The 24,971-nt window shown below is 33.4% G+C and overlaps 1 protein-coding gene across 3 annotated transcripts in view; it reads left to right on the forward strand.

Moving 5' to 3' along the window:
• The window catches only part of AAGAB (alpha and gamma adaptin binding protein), a 55,963-nt gene that overhangs the window by 26,562 nt on the left and 4,430 nt on the right, over positions 1–24,971 (forward strand). For all 3 annotated transcript variants that reach the window (XR_007951034.1, XR_007951035.1, XM_051980801.1), the window contains exons 6-8: positions 12,973–13,055; positions 15,025–15,118; positions 19,944–20,048. Coding sequence is in view for 1 of the 3 variants with exons in the window: in XM_051980801.1 (XP_051836761.1) it covers positions 12,973–13,055; positions 15,025–15,118; positions 19,944–20,048 (282 nt within the window). In the remaining 2 variants the exon portion in view is untranslated. The remainder of the gene's footprint in view (positions 1–12,972; positions 13,056–15,024; positions 15,119–19,943; positions 20,049–24,971) is intronic.

Here is a 24,971-nt window from a genome sequence, read left to right on the forward strand (position 1 = left end):
GTCAAAGAACATGTAGTACTTAAGTAATTTCATGGAAATCTTTAGCTTTATACAATCTGAGAAAATATAAAAGTTCTAGAGCTTTGTAAAAATCAAGTTAGGTAAGGACCAGGCTGATATACAGTCCTGCAACATTCAAGTTTTGTTACATGCTTGAAAAACTTAATTGCCATGTCAGGTAATACTGAAAATATATGAAATTGATTGAATTTTCTATCTTTGCAAGTTTATTGAGATTTTAATTGCTATTGAAAAGGAAAATAGTCTTACATCAGAATATTAGGAGTTAATTCAAAACTTGAAGACAGAGTGGCTTCCTGCCCACTTTTCTTCTCCTTTGCCTTGTTACCAAGTAAAATATATGTTTAGTAAGACCCAAAGACCAATTACATGTTCCCTGAATGAGGATTTGTGGTTTAAGGGAGAGGCCAGCTTGATTCATAAGAGGCTAGGTCTATTGGTTAGTTTTTTCCCTTAGATTTTTTCCTTCTCCTTTTTTAATATATATAACATATATGTAAAATGAAGGCCTAGAGAACCAATTCAGGTTATAGCATATCCTATTTATTAATTTTAATACCATTCCCCAGAAGCTTAAAGCATTCCTTTATTCTTAAAGCAGTATCCTCCTTTATTCATCTTCAGAAGAGTCTCTGACAACCCAGATTCTAGGCCTGGTTCTGCCACTGAGTGGCATTGTGTCTTTGGTCGAATATGAAGGCTTCAACTTTATTCCTCCTCTTCTCTGTTCCCTCTTTTATCTCTGTCTCCTGGTTCTGATTTCAGATCCATGTGTGAATGTGAAGTTTCCAGTTTTTTTTTTTTTTTTTTTTTAACGGAGCCATTTGTTACTTCATATAGAGAAGAGTGAGAGGAGGGGCTCAGTGGTATTTGAGCTGACTGGAACTTGGGAGATAAGGCCACTAGATCATACTAAAGAATCAATCCAGCAAGATTGGAGGCTTTCTCTCCAATGTTGAATCAGAATTCATTCTCTCATTTTCTTTTTTTCCTTCTCCTTAGTCCCAGAAAATCAAGGAACTTAGTCATGTAATTAAAATAAAAGGATTTGGTTGAAAAGATTATATACAAAACTCAGTTCTGTTCCCACAGAGGCTCCTCTATTGTCCTGAAATGTCTCTAGCCTCAAAGATGTTAGGAATGAACTCCATGATGGAATTGTATCTTTAAGGAGCAAAAGTCTAAAAATCCTTTCCAAGCAAACCAAAGAAATTGTCCACCAGTTCCATTAACCAATGTTCTTCTGGGTTTCTTAACTGTTACAGCTATTCTTATGCTTATTCTTGTTGATAAGTTAATATCCTTCTCCCAGAAAATCTTTGAGAATATTTTGATCCTGACAATAAGACCCAACTTATTTTGCTTTTCTGTTTGTATTGCTATTTTTGTTTATATGCCTAAGAAATCTAACTCTGTGAAATATCCTCCCTTCCATGGTCTATCTTCTCCAGTGATCTAGCTTCTAGCTCTAAATTCTCTCATGTTATGACTAAAATGATCTAGGAAACTCACCGTTACCCATATGAGATTAGGACTTAAAGGGATTTTTAATGGAAAATATCTAGGTTAAATCCTTCACGTAATAGATGGAGAAGGCAAAGCCTAGAGAAAGGAAATGGCAGAACTCGGGATTCAGTTCCAGATGTGTGTGTTGTGTATGTGTGTGTGTGTGTGTGTGTGTGTGTGTGTGTGTGAGAGAGAGAGAGAGAGAAAGAGAGAGAGAGGGCACAAGATCGAGAGAGAAAAGGGGAAGAAATTTTTTGAAAATTAAAAAAAGGACATAGAAAAAACAGAGACAGATACCGAGACAATGTGTAGCACAATGGAAAAATTCTGGCTTTGGCATCCAAGGACCTAGTTTCAAATCCTATTTTTCATACTGATTAGCCATATGGGCAAGTACTTTAAACTCTACCTTTACTTTTTTCATCTCTATAGCTAGGGGGTTGGATTAGAATCTTTCTGTTCCTTCTAGTTGTATTGTAGATCTGTAATTCTGTGGATGGAGAAATGAACACAGTGAAGCTAAATGATGTGCCTGGGACTGCCCATCAAGACCTAATGATTTCATAGACTTTGAAATCCCTCAGACTTGCTGTTTAAAGTGACTGATTAGGGGCGATTATAAAATCAGAGAGACTTTGAGTTGATTTACTTATTTCCTTTAAATAAACTATTCCTTTAAGAAGGCTTGCTTCGAATGGTGTTGATAAAGCCAGACTAACTTCATCCCTTTTTCCTTGCACTTTATCCAAAGTACATATAAACCAGTTGAATAGTTAATGTAAGAAATATCTGTACATTACTAATGAGTGGTGATATGCCTTATGATATATTGTTTTACATTATTATTTTATTTGGAGCCACAAGTAATTATTTTCCTATTTAAGTACTAGCATTGCTACATTCACACTATAAGAGCAAGACAGGCTCTGCTATTTCCTTAGCATTTGTGAGTAAATGGTTATTCCTCTAGTAGAAGAGATGGCCTTTCTGGCAGAGATATCACTTTAACAGCACCTTTTAAAGTCTTGTTTCTTATGTCCTGTGATTCTCCCAGTTTGTAAAATTTAATAAGCCAAAGGACCCAGTCACATGCCCAGTTTGTTACAGGAAGAATTCTCTAGATATCATTGTGTACATTGTAAATTTCATACTTCTTGAGAATTTTTCTTGAGTTTTCACTGTGCAATAAATAGATTATTACAAAGGAATCCAAGTTAGAAATCCCTTTACAATTTGATTGTGCCTTTGAAGAGACACTCTACATCAGCTTACCCGCAGTATGACCTTCCCTTCAGATTTTCTAAATTAAGCTTCCTCCACCCAAAAATCTTCTGGCTACTGCTCAAAGGGAGGAATGTAGATAAAATCTAAGCTGCTAAGTTGAGTGACCCACAACCACTATTTGAGTCTGTGGGATGGTTTGTGGTCAAAGGCTGTACGTGAAAGCCAGACATTTGGTTCCCTGTCTTTTGTAATTATGATGATGAGAATTATTTTCACTGAATAGCTTTCACAAAATGTCTGGGTCATAAAAAACATTGAACTAGTAGAGGAGCGAATAAAGCTGTAATTTCCTGGCATTATACAATCCAAAGATACTTATTTATCACCCATTATGTTTAAGGTCCTAGGTACTGTACAAAAAGGTTAGCGACTTCTTTGTGCCCTCAAAGAACTTAGAATCTAATTTTAGAGATGGGACTAAAAAACCCCAACAATAATGAAAAATACCTTTTTAAAGTCTAGAATGGAAGAGCTGTTAGATAACAGCACTATACAGCTGCTAAGGGGGGCTCAGACATCTAGCCCAACCCTTCTTTTTTCAAAGAAGGAAATGGATTTAGAGAAGGCATGATTCCCAAAAGAGCCCTGCTTAGTGAGGGCTGAGGGCTTCCAGGGGAGCCTTGAAATCACTAGCAGCTGGAATATCCAGAGGAGACTCTGTCCAGGGAGGTATAAGGCTGGGGCTAGAATTTGAAGATTAACAATTTCAAAATGTACACTTTTAAGGGAAAAGTAAAGGAATGATCAAGTAATTTGGAATAATGTACTCAAAACTTTTAAACTATACATCTCCTTTGACTCAGCAATACCATAGCATAGGTCTGTAACCCCAAAAAGATTTTTTTTAAAAGAGGAAGGGGATCCAGATTATAAAAATATTTATATCAGCTCTTTTTGTGGTGGCAAAGAATTGAAAACGAAGGAGATTCCCATCAATTGGAGTCCAGCTGAACCAGATATGATATGTAAATATAATGGAATACTGTTGTGCTCTAAGAAATGATGAAGGGAATTACTTCAGAAAAAAAGATTGTGTGTGTTGATGAAAAGTGGAATGAACAGAATTAGGAGAACAATTTATATAACAATTTTGTAAAGAACAGCTTATGAACTCTCATAAATACAATGACCAATTACAGTTCCAGATGACTCATGTTAAAAAATGCTTTCCACATCTTGATAGAGAGATGATGGACTCAGTCGTGATTGGGGTGGGGAAGATACAAGGATGGTGTCAGGAGATGGTGGGGAAACATGGCTAATCCTAGAGTTATTTTTTTCCTTGGTAATACATATTTTTAACAGGTATTGTTTTTCTTGCTTTCCCAGTGAGGAGGAGGAAGGCAGGCAGGAGGGAGAAAATTTGGAGTTGAAAATAAAATTGAATTTTGAAGATTAATTTGCAAAAGATAAGAAAAAAGCATTTTAAAATAAATTTAAATTTTAGATTGATAAAAGAGGTTTATTATGAGGATTGGAAGTAAGGTTAGAAATCCTGACAGAGAGACATAAAGTCTGGTTAGGGAAATAGGTGAGGATAAAGAGAGGTTGGCACTGGAAAAGAATATTCCAGTAGACAGAGGCCCTTGGCATCCCAAGCATGGCATAGCTGGCATGTTTGGAACTCTGCCTGTAATTTAAACTTAAATACATTATAGTAAGCATTTAATAAATGCTTGTTGGATTAGACTTATAGAGTAAAAAATTTATGTAAATAAATATTGCCTTTATTTATATGTAAGCTTCATAAAAACAAAAAATACTCTCTACTTCTCACATGTGTTTATCATGCATTATTTTGCATGATAGCTATTTGTATGGTGTTTTAACTGTACTAGAATATAAGTATCCTGAGGGCAGGAAATGTATCTTACAGTCTTAAGTTCGGAAACTTTATATCTTTTCTTTATTCTCTCTCCATCTCCCTCTGCTGTCTCTAGGTTTCACTTGACTCTGGTCCACGCTATTCCTACCTGGTTGTAACATAAGGAAGTAGGAGATCTTTTGGCCTGTTGTTGATGGCATAAAATTGTGGTGATATTTCCTAGGGAAAATGGAGAAGGTGGCATTGTACTCTGCCTTATCTCACCATTAGGTGGATCAAGTTTCCAAATCGTTTTTTTCCTCAGAACAACAAAGAAGCAGGTAGTTTTTAAAATGAGTTCTCTTATTTAAACAGTAATTTTCAATAGATATAGAAACTGTCCTTTCTACACTGGATATATGAAGACCTAGAAACCCAAAAATATTTGGGAAAGTTAGTTTTTTTTTTTTTTTTTAATTTTGTTGGGTTGGTATTTTGTGTTGATGTTTTTAATTTCTGGGAACTTTTTTTTTTTTTTTTTTTTGGCGGGGGGGTGTCTCAGTTTAGGAGAAATTTCCCAAATAGTAATTTTATAAGAAAAACAAATCTCATGTGGTACTTCTTTATTTCTCTAAACATTGGACCAGGCCTCAAAAAGACCTGCCTTTTAAGTCATTCTGAAATGAGAGTTATAGCAAATTATCCTAGAGGATCTTTCTAGTTACAAAATTTGGGTTTTCAATTTTTCTCAAAACTTACCTTTAAAAAAATCATGCTTTTTTCCCCCACCTTTAGTCCACACACCACAAAATCTTATTTTTTGATATTTTCTAGGAGAAACTTATTCATTAGTTAGCATCATTTTTATTTCTGTATCATAATATTATATTTTTACTTGCAATTCCAATGGTGTTAGCTTAGTAGACTACCAGAACTGAATCAGATGTGTTTATAGGACTAAGGTTAATATACTACTGCCATTTCTTCCCATAATAATTTGTTTGGCATGGCTTATTGGCTTCCCCTTCCTGCAGCCCAGAAGTTTCAGAAGAATCAGTTGAGAAGACTGATTCATTTCTTCCCAACCTAGTAACCTGTGACATCAATAAAACCATAGATAGTAGAGCCAATTTCAACAAGTACCTGCTACAGAAATAAAACCCTTTTAGTAAGGATGAGATTTCCATGCCCTAAACCAGAGCACATGGGAGAATGCCCGCAAACAGGAAAAGGGGTTTGTGTAATTCTCTTTGACTAGGAGAATTGTTTTACAATGTGTTCTCATGGGTAGCACTTTTGGTTAAACATTGAGCCAGGGAAACTGAAGTCCTGCATAAATTGCAAGTGTATAAAATTTTGTCAACCTCTACAGTTTTCTGAGCCTGGAGCTCCATGGATGGCATAACATTAATGTGTAGTCAACCTGCTTTTGTGTTAAACAAAAACTAATTCTCTAATCTTGATAATTTGCAATTTTCCTTGCTATTTTAAAATATAAGCAGTGGAACATAATGGACTGTGTCTTTTCAGTTGACTAAATTCTCCATTATTTATAAGAAAATGCTGAGAAAAGTCCTTTCGGCCTATTGTAATTGTCGTGAGGACTGTAAACACTTAGCTGTCAGTGTGAATCTGTAATGGGTTCTGACATTTAGTGTTCTTTTTTTCTGCCACTATTTGGTAATTTTTAAATTCTTAAAACCATAGCCAAGGGCAGCTATTTAATTCATCTACAGAATCATAGATTGTTAGAGCTATGAGGGACCTTATAAAATCCCCTAGTCAATCCTTCTCATCTTATTAGAGGAGAAAAAAGAAATCCAAATAGGGAAACTAACTTGCCCAAAGGCACTCATCTGGTTAGTGGCATAGCAGCACTAACTCTGGACTCCTGACGCCAATTCAGTTTATTGTCTTCTGGGTCATCTTCCTGTTTCCATAGACTATCTGTAGGTAGAGAATAGTCATAGATCATATCTGGTTTTTCATATCAGACAGCATGAATTGTATCTTATTCTGTCATATATAAATGATGAATTGGCAAACAGCAAAGGGAGAAAATTTAAGCTGCAAATAGGGAAGAAATTTTTATTAATTTTCAAAGTTACTCAGAAATAAAGTTAGTTTCAACAACAGACACAAAGTCTTTCAAATTACATTTGTATGATGCTTTTGTATTCAGATAACACTTTTTAATATGAAGAGCATATAGGATCTTACATGAAGTGTCTTATCCAAATGTGGCCTTTTAAAAATTCCTAAGGGTTTTTACATATATGTATTTACATACATATATACATATAATTTATATGTTTATATAATAGGTGTATTACATAATTACACATAATTTCTTTAAAAAACAGATTATTAAAAAATGTGTTGTAATTTGAATAAAATAACTTTGGGGTTTAAATCTACAAATATTTATTAAATGCCTTCCTTGAATATGATCATGAAAAATATTAACCCTGGATAAACTTAATCCATTAACTTATTTTTCTGGTTGTATTCTTTTGTGATGAAATTTTAAAATGGGTTCCTTGGCTATCAAGGAAATAGGGGATAAATTAAAAAAAAATTATTGATGTCTTTTGTTTCACAAGAGATTACCTCTACTCTATGAGAAGTCTCTTGTAACAAAATAAAAGTTAAGTAAAACTCGTTTTACAGTGCTCTCATCTGAAGGTGCATGTAACATTTCACATCTGAAACATTCTTTACCTCTCTATTTAAAAAAAAAAAAAATGAAATTTACTTTATTTCCTTCCCACCCCTCACCATTTTTGTAGGAAAAAAAGAAAAACAAAATACATAGTTGGCAAAATACATATCCTAAATAGCTATATGAAAAATGTTACCTTCTAATGCTGTAACCAAATCTTTTACCTCTGTAATGAAGAACATATTTCATTATCAGTCCTCTGGAATCCTAACTGGTCATTGTATTGATTTTAGTTCTTACAGCTTTCAAAGTTGTTTTTAGAGTGTTGTTTTTATTGTATAAACCCTGGTTCTGGTCATTTCATTCTTCATCCTTTTATAAGGTCCTCAAAATTGTTTATGGTCTGAGAACATGAACAGGCAGTTCTTAAAAAGGAAATCTAGGAATCTTTAACAAAGGGAATGAGGACTGCTACTTTTTGAAATATGGAGTAAAAGGGGCATCCAGAGAGGGAATACTGCCTCCATATAGACAATTCTGAGTGGAGCCTGGAAGGAATAACTGAAGACTTCCCTGCAACCTTACTTTTCTCTTTTATATATCACTTGGAAGCCAAGACTTGGCATTGACTAAATAATATGATTAAGGAATACAACCTCTTTCTTATTACTTCAGAGTTCTTTGTCAAATGAAAATTTATTTGGAAGTGGAGAATGTGCTTTAGGTTTTCAGTTATTTATTTAATAACAAGCCTCTATTAAGGGCCCTGTTAGGCATTGGAATAAAGACAAAAAGGAAATGGGGCTATTTGTAGGTCTTATGACCACCAGTTGGAGGACCGGACAACTACTACAATTCTCACAACCTTTGGAACCTCTCCCAGTGCTGAGGAAGCCAAAAGGCAGAACCTTGCCTAGTTAGGTTCAGTTAGGTGATAAAATGATAAAAGTGTTGTGTCCAGAGGCAGAAAGTCCAGAATTCAATTGTGTGACCTTGGACAAGTGATTTAATCTCTGTGTACCTCAGTTTTCTGTGCTGTGTAATGGGAGTGCTTTCCTCCATTTCCAGGTTGTTATGAGAAATAGAGATCATATTTATAAAGCACTTAACATAGGTGATTGATATTCAGCACTTAATAAGAGCTTATTTTTTCTCTTCCTTCTGAGATACCAGCACATGAACTCTTTGTACTATACTGGAGCTCAGCCAGAAAACTGAAAGACAAAGATAACTAAGGCAAGGATTTGTGTGTGGCATCCCAGTAAGCCTAAGTGAAAAGAGCCCAGCATTCATCTAAGATTAGTTTTGTACTCCCAAATATTAGTTGGGGCAAACTGAAGACTGTGAAACATGAATTGCCCAGCACAGAAGGAAGCTGAGATGGCTTTGAGATCTTCACTTCAAGTAAACCACCATCAAAGGGGAAAGAGTCAGAAAATGAGAGAATAAGGTTGTGAAGGGGGAGAGAAGGGAGAAATCAAATCACCAAAGCTCTCAGGAAAAAAAAAAAAAAACTCAAAATTCTTGAATATAAACAGATAAATCAACAAGGAAGATTTAATAACAGAAAGGAATATGGCTTCCAATTCAACTTAAAAAGTCCAGACATCTATGAAAAAAATATTTCAAGACAAAGGAAAATGTCTCAACGTGTTATGAGGCAAGAGACTCTAGATTTCCAGGAAAACATGGAATCACAGCAGGATGTTCCTGAGTAATTTAAAAAAGAAATAAGAATTAGGAATGCAGAATTTCTGGCCTAGAAAAACTTGAATCCATGATTGAAAGTCTTGCCAAAAATAAAAAATAAAAAGACAAAAGAGAAAATAAGTGATTGGGAATGCTAAAGCAAAGAACAATTTGGAAGAAGAGGAAAAAAAAGCACTAATGTTCAAAGAAAACCTTATCTTTTAATGCAAATAATTGATTTTAAAGACATGTTATGTAGAAAGACAGCTTAATCAGTATAGCTCTCCTAGAAAATATGACAGGTCATAAAAAATTTGAACACCATAATGCAAGAAATAATATAAGAAAACTACTCAAGTGGGAACTGAATATGGTTCACAACATAGCATTTTCACTTTCTGTTGTTGTTTGCTTGCATTTTATTTTCTTCATTTTCTTTTCTGATTTGATTTGATTTTTTTGTATAGCGAGATAATTGTATAAATAGTATGCATATATTGGCTTTAACTTATTTCTACCATGTTTAACATATATTAGTCTACTTGCTATCTAGGGGAGAAGGTGGGAAAAAGATGGGGAAAACTGGCACATAAGGTTTTGCAAGGGCTAATCTTGCAGAATTATCTATGCATGTTTTGAAAAATAAAAAGCTTTAATAAAGAGAAGAAAAGAAAACTGCTCAGGACTTCTGGACCCAGAAAACCAAGTACTAATCAAAAGTTTCCACATACAGACTGTCTCCAGAAAAAAAAAAAAGTTGAGGTGTCAAACTCAAAGACAGAGTTTAAGCAATTCCATTAACAAACAACAAATTCTGTGTATTATCAGAAAAACATCAGATATCAGGAAAGAAAATTTGAATAATGACAGACTATTCTGGTTCAGAAAAGTAAAGGAGCTTGAGGTACAGCCCAAGGTAATTTAACTTGGAAACCTGAGATTAACCATTAGTGGGAAAAAAACAACTTCACTAAAAAAAAGATGAAGAAAGAAAATCAGACTGGAACAAAGTATTTGCTTTTTAAATACCCCAGGTAACAGATATGCAAGAAAGGCCATCATATATGACAAACAATTTATAATATTGTTACTGTTATTGTAATAACAGCAGCTTTCTCTCTAAAAGCACATAAGGAGACAAGGCTGAAAGTGGAAGTCCGATTAAAATTGGTTAAATAGGTATACTAAATTACAAAACATTCCACTTATAGATGAATCAGATTACAGAATGGGAGGATACATTAAAAGGGGGAAAAGATGTGGAAGGAAGATGGGAATGTATAGTACATCATAATTAATTGGTAGAATTCACTTGTGATTGAAAAGGCCAACAATAAAAAGAAAATAACTTTTGTCATCTGTTCAGAAGAAGAGAGCTTGGAAGACAATGGATAAGGAGCTAAAGGGAGGGTTTGAAATGAAGAAGAAAGAAATAAAAGGGAACATCTTGTTTCAGTGGTAGGGAGAGGTTACTGCTGAGGAATATTTCCATGGGAAAAGGAAAAGATTCTTTAAAGGTGTATGGGAACCTTATATGGATGTATAGGAATTTAAGGAATTCCTTAAGGAATTTAGTGCTTTGAGAAACCACTCATTTTACTTCAGAAAAATCAAAAGAGTAATCAGAGACCATGGGTTCAACTGACACCCAGACAAGTAAGAGAGAATGGGACTCAGGAAAAAGATGTCAAGGCAAATGGAAGAACATGACCGTGTGGAGGGCAATGGTTAATAATAAATTTCACAATCAGGGAAATTTCTACCATGGGGCAATACTCTCACTTGCAGATATTAGTATTTCCAAGGACAAAGTACAAAAGGAGGGGGCCCAGGGTCAAGATCTAAAAGGCAGTAACAGAAATTGTTTAGGAAAGAGAAGATAAAAGTAAGTAAATTAGAAACTTTAATTTTGTCAGGAATACAAAGATTATAGAAGGACTAAGTAAGTACAAAACCTATGAATCAAAAAGTAAAAGTCTAGAATAGACCAAAAGGGAAGATAAATAATGGAGTGAATGAGGGTAAGAACTTTATTTTTAGAAAAAGTTACAGAAAATGCAATTCTAAAAACAACAAAAGAAGTAGAAGGAGAAGACAGCAAAAAGGATTTTACTTGATTGTTTAACTGAGGGAAAGAAATAAAAAAGAATAAGCAAAATTTCAAAAGTAAGCAAAGGGGTAACAAAGGGGAGGGACACAGCTCCAGGATAAGGGGAAGTAAGCCATGGAAATAGACTTGCCTTAAAGTATATTAAGCTTAAATAACTGAAGAGATAATACTATGTTTACAAAGGAAGAACAAATTCCCAGTGTAAGGGAAAGGGTATTAAGAGGCAAATGGAATCAGATATAAGCCTAATATGTAACTTTAGATGAATTGGATTAAATAATCTGATAAAGTAAAAAGGAATGGTAGATTGAATGAGAAAACACAACCTGACAATCTGTTGCTTATAAAAACAAAGATATACAATAAAATTAAGAGGCTGAAAAAATTTACTATTTGGTGAATGCAGAAAAATTAACAACGAGAAGGCAGTAATACAGTAATGACAGGAGATTTTAATATCCTTTTCTTAGTTTCAGATAAGCCTAACAGAAAGTTAAGTAAAAGAGAAAACACAGAATTGAATAAATTCCTGGGGGATACTAAAGCTAAAAGACATATAACTTCTAAATATGATTGCGTTTTTCAGAACTATATGAAACTTGTACAAAATTAACCATCTAGTAAAATACAAATATGTTACAAACTAATCTAAAAAGATAGAAATACTGAACTATTCTTTACAGATTGGATTGCCCTAAAAAAGTAATAAGTTCAGGAAAAAAATTAAAATTTCTATCTTTAAGTGGCTTGTATTACATTAATATAAAATGTACTCATATATTCAAATTGATCTGTAATCTCATAGGTTTAAATATTCACCCCCAAAATTACAGATTGCAGCTCAGTCTCCTCTTATTGTACAGTTCTTATCCCTGTTTTTCCATAAATTTGCCACAGGTAGATCAACCCAACATACTGGATACCTAACTAGATTTTTCCTGACATTATAAAGTTGTTCATCTATTACATCTCATTTCATGTCCAACCCATCTTCACTTATTAGCATGTGTTTCCCTTATGACATCCTTCCCCCTTGTTCTTTAAGATTCCTCATTGGCTGTATTATTTGGCTTGTTTATATTCATCATCCATTTCCAAATCTCTGTGTATGCTTTCTGTTTACTTTCTTTGTAATCTATGAAATAAAAATATGAAATATATGCAAAATAATTTTTTTTTGGTGGGTGAAGAACAGTGGAGATAGATCTTATATACAGTGTGATACTTGAGCAGAGGCTTGAAAAGAAACCAAGACTTCTACAAAGTGAAGACAGGAAGGCTGCATCCTTTGTTCAGCAGAGGAAAAGAGAAGAAGTAGAATGTGATAGAAGGGATCAACAATTAGGTCATTGCAGCTGGACCCATCTTGGGGATGATCAGAGGACACTAAATGAGAGGGAGAGAAAGAATAAATAGCAAACCTAAAGAGGTAGAAAGAAGAAGAGGTGGAATGGTTGTAAAAGCAGATAACTTTTTTTTTTCTCTCTCTAGCAGTCAACTTTCTATCTGGATTCAAATTACTTCAGTATAATGGGACCATACATGTGTTCTTTTTCCTATAAAGTTTCGATAGCTTTAAGTTAAGTTAAGCCTTCATTGATAGAAAACATTTGCTTTCATGAACTGAAACTTTCTTTAAAATAAAGGACCTTTCTAAATCCCAAGAAGAGCTGTTCTTCAGGATCTACGTAGATCAAATCATTTACTGTATATTGCTTTTCAGTTTGTAAAATTGTGTGATTTAATAATTTCTGTGATTAGTAATGATTGTAGTATTCTCTAATTGTTTATCCCATTTGCAGCTTTTCAAATAATGAAACATAGCTACTTTAGTTGCTTCTTGCCTTTAATAATTGGAATTATACTTTTTTTCAGTAATATTTTTTCCCCTTTCAGAAAGAAACCAAAGCTTTGGCCTTCTCAGTTCATTGGCTGGTGCAAACTGTAACATTGGGTCAGCTGAGAACCATCACACTGAAGTAAAGAGTAATTCTTATTTCTCTTATCATCTTTGATCTTCCTTTGTTCTTTATAGTAATGTTGTCACATGTCTTTGTTGTAATGTTGTCACAGTTTTTTCTAAGAGAGATTTGCCCATTTAAAAAGCAGTTTTATACTGTGGAAGAAAAGCAATTAAAGAATGCAAAGACCTAAAGGTTGCTTATAACTATGAGAGGAGATGGGGGAAGATGCTGGGGATTTGAAATTGACTCACTAAAAAATAAGCCCGACTTTAAGGGCTCTGCTTTATTCTTTCCTAGTGAACTTTTTCTAAATGCATTGCTTTTTATTTAAGGATCTTAGCTTTTCTAACTCGTTTACCACTCTTTTTGTGGTACCCTGATCTAAATTCAGGAAGCATTGATTAAGTTTCTTTTGTGTGCCCCTATTAATCCATCAGTGGTGAGAACAAACTCCAGAGATGGGTGACTTAACAATAATTCATAATTATAGAGAGCACTTAGGACATTGGTTTGGATCATAATGGGACAGACTCTGGGCTGAGTGCTAGATAAACAAATAAAAACTTAAAACAAATACAAACTACATACAAAGTAAATACCAGTAATTTGAGAGTAGGGCTTAGCACCTCTGGTAGGGGGAGATTTCAAATAAAAACTTCAAGATTGAGCTAGGGTTTCCATGGGATTAGCTGTAGAAAGGAGAACCTTCAGGATCTAGGGAGCAGCCTGTGCAAAGACTGAGATGGAATGATCTGATGCACTAAAGCCAGTTTGGCTGGAGAGAGTCCATGAAGAATGGACTGGGGGGAAAAACATTAAAACTATGATTGGGAGGACTTTTAAATGACAGAGTTGATTGAATTTAGTCTTGAAGGGTAATTACTGACGCTTTTCAAGCTGTATCTTAGAAGCATCAATTTGGCAGCTATGCAGAGGATTATAGCATCACAGTTTTAGAATGGGAAGACATCTTTATAGCTCTGTAGTCCAATTTCATTATTTTTTTGCAGGTTAAGAAACAAGGCCACAGATAGTCAGGAAGACCAATTAGGTGATTGTAATAGTCCAGACTAGAGGTGGCAAATGCTTAAAGTAAATGACTGAATGGAGAGAAGGGAATGATGTAAACTTAGGAGTCATGTGTCTAGAAGTGACAGTTGAATCTGCAAAAGCTGATAAACACATGGAAGAGAAAAGTAGAGAGAAGGAGACACCAGAGACATCAGACAGCAATACATAACAGGAATAGCATTCTAGCAACAGTGATTGAGATTGCTCTATATAAGCTTTTATTGAGCACCTACTATGAGGTGTTGTATAATACAAAAGAAATGTAAGATGTAGAGGTCTTCAGAGAATTTACAGTGTGGTTGGGGAGATGAAATTATTGGTCCTCATTATAGTAAAATTTCTGAAAAAGTTTACTTTGGTTAACATGCCATAGCCTTAGTCAAATTTTACAAAGCTTTAATACTAGTAATACCTTACCTCTGAGATTACTTTCAACTTTTCCTGTATATATTTTGTAGGTATGTAATTTACATGCTGTCTCCCCAAGTAGAATGTAAACTCCTTCAAGTCAAGGACTGTATTTGTCTTTCTTTCTATCTCCAGCACTTAGCATAGTGCCTGGTACATAGAAAGTGCTTAATAAATCCTTGTTGACTTGGCTTGACCTGAATTTCCTAGAATGTTTTTTCATTTATTTTTAAATTGATCAAGTTGTGAAAGATTTTGAACATTTAGTGGATCATTTTAAAATTTATAATTGTCTACATGAAGGTATTAAGAGTTCTAAATTAAGTTTTCTTTTAAAACAAACTAAGAAATTCTCTCTTTAAAGTCCTGCATATCTAGAATTTTTTTTTCCTATGGCTCCTTATGGTACATTCTCATTCCTTCTAAGAAAGCCTGGTAATTAAGATGTGAATTTACCTGCTTTTATTCTGAAGTAATACATTTGTTGTTTAATTGTTTCCAACAGCCTCATTTGCCTGTAGGAGATGGGACTGAATGCTGCTTCGACCATCAAGATAGTGCTTCTAACACAACTGACTCCCAGATTGATAGTATCGTAGGTAAGTCTCTTCCATGGCTACCAAGCCATGTTTAGGTTGGTTAGTTTAGAATAGACGTATTACTATAAATCATGAAGAAGTTGATTTTAAATGGGTAGAAAAATAGGCAGCTTCTTAGCAAACATTTAGCTACTGTTCTGTTGTTTTTTCTGGTAGGATTTTAGTATGGTAAAAGAGACAATAACTCATATTTTATCTAATATTTAGGGAAGCAGTATGTTTCTGTGTTTGTTTTTTCGTAAAGTGAAGTAGTAATTCATAGTTTTGTTGATTATATATCTTCATGGGTTTAATGCTTTTCAAAAAAAAAAAAATTCCAAATCCATTATTTAGGATATATATTGTTATCAATACATCTGTTGCCATGAGAATGATATTTTAGAGTAAGAAAATACAATTTCCTGATTATTAGTTCCCTGGAACAAAGTCCCATTTGATCCACTTTTCCCCAGGCAATTTCCTCTACTCTGGTCACATCATACTTCCTTTTCTTCATTCCTATCCCCTGAGATTAAATAAATTAGTTACAACAAGGGGACCAAAAGAATTTAAAAACCTCCTTTTTTGACAGACATTTGATTTCCAGTAAAAGTAGAATAATCCAGATAGATGGAGTTTAATTGGATGAGTGGTTCCCCAAATCTTCCTCCTGATGGGTGACATTGCATTGCTTCTGTAAAGCTCGGGAGCATTATACTGACTCCTAAATGAGATCCATAATCCCTTGAGTTTGAGCTAACTCTCCAAGGAAAAACAACAACAAGAAATAGTGTGGATGTTGTAAAAATTGTCCAGACATTAATCTACACTTGGAAGACTAACTCATAGACTTTATCTGTCAGTGTATATGTTTTAGAAAGTAACTGTTGATCGATGATGAAAAGGGCTAGAAGTAAAGAGAAGGAAAAAAAATTAGCTGAAATTTGGGAAATTTGTACAATGCTTTCAGTTTTTCCTCTGAAACAGAGGTTCACATCTTTAACAATAGGCTTTCAGTGGCATACTGATGTTTATCAATAAATCTTGAAATACCGAACTACAAAGAATAAAAGTTCTAAATTGTCAAATGGCAATGAAATTCATATGATAGGTATGAATATGCTACAGCCTATCACTCATGAGGAATTGGGCCAAGCTGATAGCCTGAGAGAAGATATTAGAAATCCATGGGCTCCACTGGTACATAACCACAATTAACACCACTGCTACTACAGATTTATATAGAACTTTTAAAGTTTCTAAAGCACTTTATATATCAAATAAAAAGAGATGGACATAATGTCAAGAGATTTAGAATAAGATCCCGAGCGTGTTGGGGGAACATAGGCAAAAGTCCCACAGAATGGAAAAACCTGAAGAATTGCCGTTTTCATCTTTGGAGGGACTAACTATGTCAATGAGTTCACAAGTTTATCAAATTATAAACTTTTACATATATGATCTTTTCTGATTATATTAGAAAAAGTCCAAATAGAGTTTAGATTAAAAATGTTTTTAATAATAAATGCAAAAATCCATCCTCAAATAATTCAACACTTCCTAATAAATAGGCTTTTTATGTAGATGAGAAACAATTTTTAAAAGGGAATGAGGGGTAAGGGGAGGAACCGATGAAAAAGAGATTAAAAACTACATAAGAAGAGAAAGTGAAAGAACATTTGAATTGATCAGTAAAAACTAGGTACTAGTCTTTGGAAAGGTAAAGCAGGGTGACAGGAAAGGGATCATTAATAAATAGAAAAAGAAAATTTCAGTTGGCAAAATTACAGTTGAAAAAGGAAAGATCACAACAAATACAAAAGCAATTAAGTAGTTATTAAGAAATATTACATACAGCTGTATTCTAATAAGCTAGGCAATGCAAAGGAATCATTAATAATCTATAAAAATGTAAAGTACCAAAATGGATATAGTATAAAATTAATTAAAATAAACCAGTCTTGGAGAAAAATAAGACAAATCATTAAAAATGATTTTTTAAAAATACCTGAATAAGATGCATTCATAAGTGAATTCTTTCTATCCTTTCAAGAACAAATAGTCTCTGTATTACAGATATTATTAGAGAAAGCTAGAAAATCACCCCCAATTATTTTTATTTTAAAAAATGGTGTTAATTTTTAAACTTTGCAAAAATAACATTTAAAAGGAAATTTGTAGACCAATTTACCCAATATGATGTAGAAGTACTAAATGAAATACTAGCTATCAAAATGTCACAGTGTAGTTTTTAAAAAATTCTTTGTGACCAAACAGGGTTTATTCTGTGAATGCAAGATTGGTTAAACATCAGAAAACAGTCAACCTTTAATACAACAAATAAAAAAAGAGCCTTCAAAGAAATTATGATTGCATCTGTTAATTGAAGGATAGGGGGCAGAGAAGAGAGACTCTTTGCCAATCATTATGTCTTTTTGAAGTAGGCTAAAAAATGTGATTAAAATGCTCATACCTCTTGACTCAGCAATTATACTTTTAGGCATATACTTAAGGAAGTTAAAGACAAATATCTATATCTTCAGAGTGACACTTTTTCTTGGTAGGAAAAACTGAAAACAAAATATTTATAAATTGAGAGGTAGCTAAACAAACTGGCAGCTGATGAAAAGTGAGAAATTCAGAGAAACTTCAAATATGTATTTGAATTAGTATGGAGTAAAGTAAGCAGAACCAGGGAAAAAAAATACAGTGAATGTAATAATATAAACAGAAATTGAATGCAATACAATATAAAAACCAAAATTAACCTCAGAGAAAAAATAAATATCCCTTTTATCTTTGCAGTATTTAGGGTATTACAGTATTGTTAGATAGGATTACTGCACTGATAAGTTTTTTCCTCTTTTAAAAAAAATTGTTACAAGGGCCATGATAGGGGACAGAATGAGGATCAGTTAAAATAAAATAAAAACAAAACAATTTTAAGGCCTTAGATTTTTATCTTTGTACTTAAAATTCCCACAGGAAAGATTTCCAGTTCCCCTCAGTTTGTAGTGCTGTGTCTCTCCTGGAATAATTTTCTTTATCTGTATATATATTGAATTTTTTGTCTTCACCATCCCATAGTACAATGAAAGCTCACTGAAGGCAAAGTGTTTTTTGATTTTGTTTCTATATTCCAACCACTTAATAAATGCTTGTAGAATTTCATTAGATAAAACCCAACATTCATTCATGATTAAAAAAAAAAAATACTAAAAAGAATAGGAACGTGATTTTTCCTTAACACAATAAGTATTCATCTTAAACCAACAGCCAATATAATATGCAACAGATAAACAATAAGAATATTTCTACTATATGTCAAAATAGGGATTCATGCTATTATTTGACATAGTAAATAGAAATTTTAATGTTGCAATAAAACAGAACATGAAATTAAAAATATTACGTTTTGCAGATAACATGATAGTATATTTAGAAAATCTCCCAACTAAATGGAGATATTAAATGAGTACGACAAGATCACAGAATATAAAATTAACCCACAAAAATATTTCAGATTCTTACATAATAGCAATTAAGTTCAAGAAAACATCATGCAGAAATACCATTTATAGTAATAAAACCCATAAAATATATGGGAATTGATCCACTTAGGAAATACAGCTTACTAATATAAGAACAACTCTAAAGTTATAATGACTGGAAGGAAGAGAACTTGAATATCTGAAGGAAACATGCAGTGTTTATGTTTGGATTAGATTAACATTATAAAAAGTGACAGAGCTATACTATTTTAATGTTCATTTTAATGCAGTGAAAAATTAATGTATAAATAGCATCTTCAGAAAGCTGGATAAAATAAAAATAAAATTTACATGGAAATACAAATGGACAACAATTTTAAAAACATCTTGAGGAAAATGCTGATGAGGATAAATCATGAACTAGTAAATTTTACAACATATTATAAACTAGTTATTATCAAAACCATCCGGTACTGAATAAAAATAAAATAAAGATAGCAGATATCCAATCAGATATATATTTTATATGTCTAATAACTAATACTTAACATTTGTATGCTGCTTTAAGATTTTACATGTATGATAAGACCTCTATGAAATATCCCTCATACAAAAATTCTGTACTATAACCTGGAAGCATCAAAACCCTATTGGGTCAATGGATAGGATTTAGAGTCCATGAACTTGGATGGGAGAAAAAATCAGATCTTTACTTTCCCTAACCTTTCATTTCTTCTGTAATCCTATGTATTTTATACATTTTAAAACATTTTGATAAGAGGTCCATAGAGTTGACCAAAATATGAGATAGGTCTGTGACATATAAAATGTTCAGGATCCCCATCTCAGTAGAACATAAACTTCTTGAAGACAAAGAGGTTTTCTTGTGTTATTGGCAAGCATTTAATTGCAATTGAATTGAAATACAAAGTAGGGGCAAAAAATATACCAGAATAGTTACATAAGTATAAACCACTATTACCATTAAAAAATTGAGATGCGAATGCCAGGGTACTCATCCCAAATTATTGACTTTTAGTCCACTGTCATTTTCCCTACCCGTGCTTCCAGAAGGAAATGATCCTTAAACCTTCAGCTGGCCCACAGGTTTCATCATGATTTAAAGGATAATTTAGGAAGAATTCTGACTATAAAGAGTATATGAGAATCAAAGGAACTAGCAAAACGTTTTCTATAGAAATTCTAAAGATTTATTGATGTGAATGGATATCACTGTCATAGTGCCTGAAGGAAATAGAGTGCTTTTGTTTATTAGGCATCTTATAGCCTTAGAATTCTGTGTATTTACTTTATGTGAATTCTTGCATTAATAATCTCACAAACATTTCTTTCAGACCCCATGCTAGATCTGGATATCCAGGAATTAGCTAGTCTCACTACTGGAGGAGGAAATCTGGAAAATTTTGAACGGCTATTTTCAAAGCTAAAAGAAATGAAAGGTAAGTAAAAATAGTATTAAATATCTTAATTTTATTTATAATAAATATACTTCATTCCCATATGATAGGAAGTAAATTTACCACTGTTTCAGTCTTGCAGAAATACCTTGTAACTGAGTTTTGTATGAGTCTATGGACCCTTGGTTTGCATTTATGTATGTGAAAACCCAGCCATAATATTGTGCCAAGATGGCTTGAGACTAAATGTAAGTTAGGTCTTATAAAAGCCATTCTGCCTTGCATCATGATGATCTATTCTGTGCCTTCAGGGAATAGTTTATTAGCTAACAATTGCTATAAATTTTTCAAAGAGGGTAGGACTTTCCCAGTTGTCATTCTCATGAAATTTTAACAATGAGTAAATGGCTAAACAGAATATGATATGGTCTATTTTGTTAAAAGTCTCTCTTACAGTTGCTGTTAATAAGAGGTTTTGCTATTGTATTCTTTCCGTAAAATTCACATTTTGCTTCCCTCTATATCTTTTTTCCTTCTTTTCATATACATTTTATTTCCTCCACCAATTATATTTTTAAAACAATTTTTAAAGGATTTTTAAAAATAGTTTTGAGTTCAAAATTCTATTTCTTCTCTCTCCCTTTCCTTAGACAGTAAGCAATCAGATATCTGTTATACAGGTACAACCATATGAAACATTTTCATATTAATAGTTTTGTACAAGAAGATGAATAAAAGAAAAAGAATGAAAGAAAGAAAATGAAAAATAATGTGCTTCAATATATTCACAGTTATAACAGTTCTTTTGAGCAGTGGATAGTATGCTGTGCCATTAGTTCTTTGGAATTGTCTTGGATCATTTTATTGCTGAGAATAGCTATGTTATTCACAGTTGATCCTCATACAGTATTGCCATTAAATATATAATGTTCTTCTCATTCTGCTCAGTTCACTTTGCATTAGTTTATTTAAGTGTTTACAGATTTTTTTTTCTGAAAGCAGCTTGTGTATCATTTCTTATAGCACAATAGTATTCCATTACAGTCATATACTACAACTTGCTCAGTCATTTCCCAATTGATGGGCATCCACTCAATTCCCACTTCTTTGCCACAAAAATAACTGCTATAAATATTTTTGTCTATATGGATCTTTTTTCTTTTTATTTGATCTCTCTGGGATGCAGACCTAGTAGTGGTATTTCTAGGTGCAAGGGTGTGCCTAGCTTTATAGCCTTGTGGGCATAGTTCTGTTGTTCTCCAAATTGGTTGGACCAGTTCACAATTTTACCAACATTGCATTAATGTTCCAATTTTTTCCATATCCCTGCCGACATTTGTCATTTTCCTTCTGTCATATTAGTTAATCTTGATAGGTATAAGGTACCTCAGAGTTGTTTTAGTGTGCATTTGTGTCATGAATAATGATTTAGGGCGTTTTTTCATGCGACTATAGTAAAATTTGATTTTTTCATCTTAAAACTGCCTATTCATATCTTTTATCTATTTATCTATTGTGGAATGACATATATTCTTCTAAATTTGACTCAGTTCTCTATATATTTGAGATAATAAGGTTATTATCGGAGAACTTTGCTGTAAAAAATTTTTCAGTTACGATTATTTGTATTTCTCTTTGTCCTATTTTCTCCTGTTTATCCTTCTCTCCTCTCCTCTTTTTCTCTCTCCTTTCATTTTGTCCTCAAAAGTGTTTTACTTTTGACCAATCCCCCCATCTGCTCTTTTCATCTATCAGACTTCTCTCTTCCCACCCAACTCAATCCTTGTCTGATCCTCTTCTCCTCCTATTTCCCTGTAAGGTAAGATAGATTTCTATATCCAATTGAATGTGGATGCTATTTTCTCTTTGAGCCAGTTCCAATGATATCAAGGTTGAAGTTCCACCACCACCCTCCAGTTTTTGCCTCCACTGTAAAACCTGTTTCAAACTTATTTTATTTGAGATAATTTACTCCATTCTGCCACTTCCCTTCCCCTTCTCCCAGCACATCCCTGTATCAACATTTGTTTTATTTTTCTTTAGATCTTATTACATCATAGTTAACTGATACTCATGCTCTCTATGCATGCATCTTTTCACTGCTTTAATAATTATTTATTAAGAGTTACAAGTATTGTCTTCTCATGTAGGAATGTAAACAATTTAGACTTATTGAATCCTTTATAATTTCTTTCTTGTTTACCTTTTAATGCTTCTCACAAGTCTTATAATTTGAAAGTCAGATTTTCTATTCAGCTTGACAGCCTCTATTTCATTAATTAATTAATGTTCATTTTCTCCTCTGAAACTTACTCAGTTTTGCTAGTTAAATAATTCTTGGTTGTCATCTTAACTCCTTTGATCTCCAGAATATTATATTCTAAGCTTTCCAGTCATTTTATGTAGAAGCTGCTAGATCTTGTGTTATCCTGACTGTGGCTCTGTGACATTTGACTTGTTTCTTTCTTATTCTTTGCAATGTTTTCTCCTGACCTGGGAGCTCTGGAATTTGGTTATAATATTCCTGGGAATTTTTATTTTGTAATTTCTTTTCAGCAGATGATCGTTGGATTCTTTCAATTTCTTCTACCCTTTGGTTCTAGATATATATCAAGGCAATTAATTCTCTTAGTAATTTCTTGAAATATGAGACCTCGTCTTTTTTTTTTCTTGGTCATAACTAATAATTCTCACATTATCTTTCCTTGATCTTTTTTTCAGGTTATTTGTTTTACTAATAAGATATTTCACATTTTCTTCTCTCTTTTTTTTTTTTTCATTCTTTTGATTTTGTTTTATTGTTTCTTAGTATTTCATGGAGTCATTACCTTCCACTTGCCTAATTCTAATTTTTAAGGAAATATTTTCTTCAGTGTATTTTTTTCATTTAGAATTCTTTTCTTTAATGAATTTTTGTTCATTGTTTTTTATTTAGGCAGTTCTGCTTTTTAAGGAAGTTCTTCTCTTCATTGGATTATTGTCTCTCTTTTATCAAGCTGTTGTCTCATTTTTTCATGATTTTCTTGTATCATGCTAATTTCTTTTTCCATTTTTCCTCTACCTCTCATGTTTGATTTTTAAAATCCTTTTTGAGTTTTTTTCAGAAATTCTTTTTTTTTTTTTGGCTTGAGACCTGATTCACATTTTTCTTTGAGGCTTTAAATATAGCTGCTTTGATTTTGTTGTCTTCTTCTAAGTTTATGTTTTGATCTTCCCTGTCATCATAGTGACTTTCTCTGGTCAAGTACTTTTTTGTTTGTTCACTCATTTTCCTAGCCTATTTCTTCACTATTAACTTTATGTTAAAATTGGATTCCACTCCAGGGGATACTGTCCCAGGCTTCAGGTTTTTGGGCTGCTGTTTTCAAAGCTAGTTTTGGGGTCTGTAAATTTTCAGTTCTTCCAAAGTGACATGATCCAAAGAGAGGTTTGGTCTATGCTCTGGAATGGGAAAGATAAAACACTTTTTTCCCCACTATATAAGTGTGACTGGGTTCCTTACTTCCTGTGGTTGTATGCTGTAATAGGCTAGTGCTCCTTCTTGCCCTGGACTAAAACCTGGACTGTGCCATATAGTCATGTTCCCACTGCCATCTAAAAGTCCTTGTTAATCTTCTTCTGACTGTTTTTGTAATGCTCCCCCTTAGCATTTGGAGGCTGACAGCTTTATGAAACCAGAGCTGCTTGATTCAATTGCTCCCAAGGCCTGCTGCTGGCTAGCTAGTGCCATCTCTGTTAGACTGCACTCTACTCTCACCCCAATGAGACAGAACTGTCATGCCAACCTTCTAAGTTGTCTTGGGCTGAAAGATTGTTTCACTCTGTCCTTTTATTGATATTCTGCTCCAAAATTTCTTTTGAGGGTTTTTTTTTTTTAAGTTTTTTTGGAGGGAATTTAAGAATATTCAGACAAGTTCCTACCTTAATTCTACCATTTTGACTCTTCCCTCAATTAAGTTGGCACTTTAAGAAACAGCAAATATAATCATTCTTATGAGGTTTCTGTAGATTTTTCCCATACCCTCCATGATTGCTGTAAAATTCTCCGTTTTCTATTTGGCACATTGGTACCATTCATAGCATAATTATGTTTTTATTTGTTTAGCACCACTGTTTACTGCATGTGGGACCAGGAGCCTACTATCATTGTAGGCTTTTCAGGAGTTTTGTTGTGATGTGATTCTTTACTCTTACTTTCAATTGTCAATTATTAGAATCTTGCAAGGTCTAAGGAAGGAGAAATTTCCCTCAGCTATTTTCTATGTGAGTCTCAAATGGAAATTTTATCACTGTCAAGGCTTTAAGAAGTCAAATTATATATCTCTTCTTATCCTGGATTTTCGAGATCTGCTCTTTGGTGTCAACATTCCTAATTGCATGGAAGTGGTCCATGACATCATATGCCCCAAAGTAGTCAAGGAGAATGAGTCCAGGAAAAAAAGATTCTGGACTTCGCAGTAAAGAAGTCATTTGTGATCTTCAGAAGAGCCGTTTCAAAAGGATAGGAATGGAAGCCACATGGCAGGGAACTAAGGAGTAAATGGAGGCAGCCAGGTTTTTAGGCATTTGCAGAGAAGGTGAGGAGAGAAATAAATGCTAACATAGCTTGAGTTCAAGATCAAGGAAAGATTCTAAGGAGTATAGGGAGACGACTTGCGCATGTTTTTAGAGGAATTAGAGATGCATAAAAAAAGATTGATTGGTGGAACAAAAACTTGGAAAGGATGCTATTTGATTGAGTATACAGGTAGAGTTTATATGTTACAAGAAGAAGGGACTATCTCCTTCTCTGAGACTGGAAGGAAAGCTAGATAAAGGCAAAGACTTTTTATCCACTTAGACTTCTGGGACAGAAGAGAAAAATTGAAGGAGTAACCTCAGTAAAGCAGTCATCTGTGAGTGAATAGGAATCCCAATAAATAGACAAAATTAAGAACTCTGTTGCATGGAGTTAATATTTCTATC

The sequence above is a fragment of the Antechinus flavipes genome, chromosome 2 (genome assembly GCF_016432865.1).
Source record: "Antechinus flavipes isolate AdamAnt ecotype Samford, QLD, Australia chromosome 2, AdamAnt_v2, whole genome shotgun sequence".
NCBI lineage: Eukaryota > Metazoa > Chordata > Mammalia > Dasyuromorphia > Dasyuridae > Antechinus > Antechinus flavipes.